Raw genomic sequence first — 6,045 nt, 5'->3', positions numbered from 1 at the left:
AAATTTATGAAGAGCCGAAGTCACGCACTACAGCTCTTCTACAAGTTAGAAGATGCTGAATCTGGGGAAGAACGTTCTGATTCTGAGGAAGACTCCTCCACTGGAAGACTCTGACTCCAGTTGCAGAGGATGAAGTGGATGCTGCGCGTGAAGACGAACGAGAGGAGGTGTCCGCGCAGACCCCCGCTCCTCCAAAGATCCAACTAGTTCCTACTCGGATTTTGTGTTTCTTTTGCACTTTTACATACAGTGTGTCCATATATTATGTCAAAATAAATAAATACTTGTAGAATCACATAGGTGAGGTTGTGCTGAAAAGAAAGACACAAAGAAAGGCAAGCTAAGCAGTTTTAATGGGAAACACAAAGGTAAAATGAAAAGTAGTAAAATACGCCGTTTTACCCCAGACTCTGAAGGGTTAAGCAGGACCAAGCTCAGTCTGTTATGTTCTTCTTTTAACTGCATTGTGCTGAGGGAGCTGACAGCTCTGCAGCTGAACTAATGATGCTTCATGTTACAGATATTCTTCAGGTAAACGTGTTGGTCAGTAACCTGTAGGATGGTGACCCTGATCATTATTGACCAAGCTACAGGTAGTGCGGCCTGCTGCCCCCCCGTCGTGCTGTTTGGTAGGAAAAAATACATAATTAGGAAATGATTACTGAATTATCAAGGCAGCACTGTGTGTGTTTCATTGTCCCATGTGCTCACCTCATGTTAAGCTTGGAGAGAGAGCTGCTGCTTCCATTCAGTCTTTGGGGGAGACAGAGGAAAAAGGTGGAAGGGCTGTGAGCCGCTATCGCCCCCTACCGACACCAAGCTGCCAGCCTCCCCCGGTCAGCTCTCCTCCGCCGGGGGACAGACGTCCCCAAGACTCGGCCTCGGACCTCCCACCTCCTTCTCAGAAGCTACCAGGTTGTAGGAGGAGGGGGTAGAGACGGAGGGGGGGGGGGTCCTCCCCTCTCTCCCCTTCCTTATATATAGCCTATGTATAGAACAGAATCCCTTCCTCGCGCGCTCCCTCGCAGACAGCTTGTCTCTTTGATCCCCCCACCCCCCCTTAACAACAGCTGACGTCATCGCGTGCACCCCCCCCCCTTCACTCCTCCTCGGCGCGCACTCGCAGATAAACTTCGTGTGGCTGTGCGTGCCCGTGCGCGTGTGCGTGCGGTGAGCGCGAGGCAGGGGTTTTTGTCTCGCGGGGGGAAGCGCTCTGTGCTTCAGAGGGCTCGCGCACACCGGAGGAGCAGCAGCACGCGGCGGCAGCAGCCCAGCGAGAAAGAAGTGATTGAAATCAGCGGAGCGCAGCTTGTGTGCTGTCGGCTGGTCCCTCACCGACACGGCCACACTTTAAGAGGCTCATACTAAACATTGTATCCACGGTGAGCGTTGTACCACAGCACGAGAACTATGGAGGACCAGCTGCTGTGCTGCGAGGTAGACTCCATCAGGAGAGCCTACCAGGACGTCAACCTGCTTAACGACCGAGTCCTCCACACCATGCTGAAGGCGGAGGAGAACTACCTTCCGTCTCCAAACTACTTCAAGTGTGTCCAGAAAGAAATTGTACCCAAAATGAGGAAAATAGTTGCCACCTGGATGTTAGAGGTTGGTTTTACTTCACTTCAGCAGTACTTTATTGTTCGAGTTTCGCTGCTAACTTGTTGGTAGGCTAGTGTGTAGCTAGCTCATGTGCAGACCCCAAAACAGGAGAAAATTATGCTAACGTGAAAGTTGTGAGTGTTTGAGAGGTTTGTGTGTGCTATTTCACCGTGCTTGTTACATAAAGTGTGCCCTTATGAGTGCTGGGTGGTCCCTCGGCTATAAGAGCAGATATTGGCCACAGACTGCACTCACTTTCGACCATCGACACCTTCGTTATTGATTAGGCTATTTGTCAGCTTATATTTTCTTCAAGCTTATGAAATGTAATTACACGGGGAAAATATTCCAAAATAACAGCAATGTACACGTATGCAGTCTGGCCCGTGCCAGTATTACGCGCCATCTTTGTTGTCGTATATGAAAAGGATTTTAATATCATTAAAAATCTAAAATAGCCATAACAATGACAGTAATTCGGTTAAATGAGTGAGAAATGTATCTGTATCATTAGACGGTTCCATACTGGCTGCTGCTGCTGGTTCCACTGGGATCAACTGGGGAACTTTGTTTTGCTTCTCAGGAGTCGCTGCAGTCAGTGATGGTCGCTGGGGGAAAAAAGCCCATTTTGTAAAAGTGCGAACGTATTAAATGCATTTTAAGAGTCGGATTTAATAGGCTAGATGTTCTGTAACATTAACATGAACTTTTGGGTTGAATTGTGTACATATTTATATTTTTTCTTAATTTCTGAAATCGTGCTTCGGAGAGCGGAGGGGAAGTGTCGCCTTGCAGCACGTGAAAAGCCCTGTCTGCGAAATGAATTTATTTTAAATTCACACGTGTTGCAATTCGACACATTTTGCTCTCATCCGATCAGGTATTCGATGAGGATCATTTACATGTCATTTACGTGCACCCTGATAATTTTTAAATATTTCTAAATATTTTTTGAAAAGATGACGAAGTTGAAATTAGAGAGTGAAACTTGCATCGACGCCACCTTTGTGTCTCAGTCAGAACTGACTGCAAACTAATTCCCGACTGTTTTCATTACAGCAAAAGTGTTTAGTTGATATGCTTTTCGGTTGCATGTGGAACCGAGTTTGCCTTTTTTAATAGAGCGTCTATAAACGTGGATATTTTAAGTCTGATCTTAAAATTAATTAGATTTCTAAAATGTTTCATGTCTTTGTGATTTATTTTTGGGATGATTGTGCAGAGTGCTGCTACTGAATGCAAACAGCTGTAAATCAGACTCAGACACAGTGGGGACAAAGACTTAATAATGTATAAGAATGGGAGGGGGGGGCGGGGGGTTCTTCCTACAAGGGACAACAACCGATAAGTGCTTTTCTCACCTCTCCAGGTCTGCGAGGAACAGAAATGTGAGGAGGAGGTTTTTCCGCTGGCTATGAACTATTTGGACAGATTTTTATCAGTGGAGGCCACCAGGAAAACAAGACTGCAATTGCTGGGAGCTACATGCATGTTTCTAGCATCCAAGATGAAGGAGACTGTCCCCTTAACGGCGGAGAAACTCTGTATCTACACGGACAATTCGGTCCTGCCCGGAGAGCTGCTGGTAATTGAGTTGTGCAGACATGGATGTTGCATAACACATACAGTAGGCTACACGAGCAGCATGCTCTGGTGACCACATGATCAGACTACAGAGGGTTTGCGCTTCATCTGCTTTGTCAGCGTCACCATGGTCAGAAAGTAGGCCCAACAATTGTATTGAAATGTCATAGATGAACCGTTTGGTTTGAATCTATAAGTAGACATGTTGCTTTGGTGCAGCAGTGTCTGAATGGCTGCCTGTGACTTTCCCATGGTGACTGGAAGGCCTCTCTCATTTCATGAATGGTCTCAGTGACTGCCAAGAAAACAGTGATTTACAACGACACCTAGTGGCCATAAGCCAGACGTGCAGACTATTGGCTGTGACGAAGTGAACATGAAGAACTAGAGACACATTTTACTTTCATGTTTGCTGTGACATTTTTGTCAGCTGTGACCCTTTCAGAGTGGAAAGATACTCCATGTAATCACAGTCACATTTAATATTTAAGTGAGCAGTGAATTAATAATAGATGATTGATTTGTTTCTGCGCCTAGTGTGATTGCATAAGAACTTTAATAAAATTCATTTTTGAGAGTGTTGCACTGCACTATTTTGACCACTGCAGTCACAAGAAGGAAAGCAAAACAATGAATGAGTCGGTGTCAAAGTAAAGCTGTAAACACAAACCTTCAGATTGGCAGACATGTAAGAAGTGATGAAATGACAAATGAAATGCCACAGATGCAGGAACTAAATGTCACAGCAGATAGAAAAGGAGGAGTACTTTTTTCCCTACAAGCCAATGGGTCAGTGTGAGTGAATGCATCTGGTCTGGTCCGTCCACAGCAAATGGAGCTGCTGGTTCTCAACAAGCTGAAGTGGGACCTGGCTTCAGTCACGCCTCATGACTTCATCGAGCACTTCCTGTCCAAGCTGAAGATCTACCCGTCCACTAAGCTGATCCTCAGGAAACATGCCCAGACGTTTGTGGCTCTCTGTGCTACAGGTAGGCTACATTTCACAATCCCTCCTATTTTCACTTTTTGACCTGTGTTGTGCTGCTGCTGTAACCCATATAGTCAAAACACCCCATTTCCTCTGTATTTAGTGATACTCAAGTTTTCTTTTATTACAACTTACTAACATAATTTTCCAGACAGTTGATTAAAGTTTGAGCTAAAATGGAGGGAGGTTTGAAGAGCGTTCTGGTCTCCAATAACCTCAGTTTGGAGTTGCTGGTCTTTAGCCTATTTGACATTGTTTCTGGTTTTGTTATTCTGATCATGGCTGCCATGTTCTCAATATTAGTTAATAAATGTTGGTGGTTCAGAGGAGCAGATGTGTCAGCGAGGATAATCAGTCATATTTTCTGTAAGATGCAGACAGTCTGCTTTATGGTAAATTTCTATTTGTTAAATGTAAGTGGTATCTTACAGGAAGGAACACGGATTAGGAACCCCTAGGTAGAATAACAAATGGTTCTATTGGTTTATGATAAAGGAAAGTAGATATGATCTTATAGAACCAAACTGTAGATATTCTGTATTGTAACTTGTGCTCGTGCCGTTTCCACAGATGTCAACTTCATCGCCAGTCCTCCGTCCATGGTGGCGGCAGGCAGCGTGGTGGCAGCTGTTCAAGGTCTCTACCTGAAAAGCCAAGATGCTTCGTTGTCCTCCCAGAACCTCACCAACTTCCTGTCACAGGTCATTCGCAGTGACCCGGTATGCAAACACACACTCTTCCAATCTCAAATGTGAATCGATTGCTCTTGACATTAGCAGTGCGGTAGTGTTCACTCTCTTGATTCTATGCTTGCAGGACTGCTTGCGGGCGTGTCAGGAGCAGATCGAGTCTCTGCTGGAGTCCAGCCTGCGGCAGGCACAGCAGCACAGCACCTCAACAGAAAGCAAGCGGGTGGACGAGGACGTGGACCTGTCCTGCACCCCCACAGACGTCAGAGACATCAACATCTGACATGACGGACAGCCGTGCTTTGCGATGGCGTGATGATCGAGGGAAAGCTGTCTACAGAGGGTGGTGACGGGTGGGCTGGGGAGGGGGTGCCTTATCTGAACTCAGCCTCCCCCTCCTCCTCCTTCCTCCTGGTGGGCTGCTATCATGGCCGACATGTCACTCACAGGCTTGCTGTCCACTACAGCTGCCAAGATGGGACCGAGCGACCCCCGCCCACGCCCAACAAATCCCAAGTCACATTTTCTGCCAGTGTCCCCTCCCATCCTGGGAAAAGAAGTGAACACTACAGAAATGTACCAGAGAGAAGACCCCTAATGACCTGCATGGGCTGGAGTCTAAGCCGCAGATCAGACATTTTAGTTGATATTTTTTCTTATTCACTCAAATATTAAACTAGGAATCTTTGAATTACTGCAGACTCAACTCGCCTACTAAAACATCCCAAAGTGTCATGTTCAGTAGGTCCTTGTAGTCTGTCTTCAGGTGCTGTCCTGAAATCTGACTTTTATTAAAGAGAAGAGGCTTTTCATTCCTCTTCTGTTGTATCTAGAATGTTTTAGACTTCCTGTCCAAGCTCCCATGTTTGTCTTGTTGCAGTGCAGATAGTCATGTATCCCTGCTTGCTTATGTTTAGTCACTTTATTATATATATATATATATATATATATATATATATATATATATATATATGTGTGTGTGTGTGTGTGTATGTATGTGTGTGTGTGTGTGTGTGTATATATATATATATATATGTGTGTGTGTGTGTGTGTGTATGTATGTATATATATATATGTATGTGTATATATATATATACATATACACACACATATATGTATGTATGTGTATATATATATATGTGTGTGTGTGTGTATATATATATATATATATACATATACATA

General features: G+C 44.8%; 1 protein-coding gene across 1 annotated transcript; it reads left to right on the top strand.

The window, feature by feature from the left end:
• Positions 1-1,088: 1,088 nt before the first annotated feature.
• Positions 1,089-5,738, top strand: ccnd1 (cyclin D1). Its single transcript, XM_070835011.1, has 5 exons — positions 1,089-1,608; positions 2,972-3,187; positions 4,016-4,175; positions 4,745-4,893; positions 4,991-5,738. Exons 1-5 carry the CDS (start codon positions 1,411-1,413, stop codon positions 5,144-5,146), a joined length of 879 nt encoding a protein of 292 aa, XP_070691112.1. The 5' UTR covers positions 1,089-1,410; the 3' UTR covers positions 5,147-5,738.
• Positions 5,739-6,045: the final 307 nt, after the last annotated feature.

This window comes from Pempheris klunzingeri, chromosome 1 (genome assembly GCF_042242105.1).
Source record: "Pempheris klunzingeri isolate RE-2024b chromosome 1, fPemKlu1.hap1, whole genome shotgun sequence".
NCBI lineage: Eukaryota > Metazoa > Chordata > Actinopteri > Acropomatiformes > Pempheridae > Pempheris > Pempheris klunzingeri.
This window is presented reverse-complemented; position numbering and strand designations above follow the sequence as displayed.

Bases quoted from the DNA above. Each gene is read 5' to 3' on its own strand.
- ccnd1 (XM_070835011.1), top strand. From the start codon at position 1,411: ATGGAGGACCAGCTGCTGTGCTGCGAGGTAGACTCCATCAGGAGAGCC. The intron at 3,188-4,015 runs GTAATTGAGTTG...GTCCGTCCACAG, and splicing joins TCCTGCCCGGAGAGCTGCTG to CAAATGGAGCTGCTGGTTCT. The intron at 4,894-4,990 runs GTATGCAAACAC...CTATGCTTGCAG, and splicing joins AGGTCATTCGCAGTGACCCG to GACTGCTTGCGGGCGTGTCA.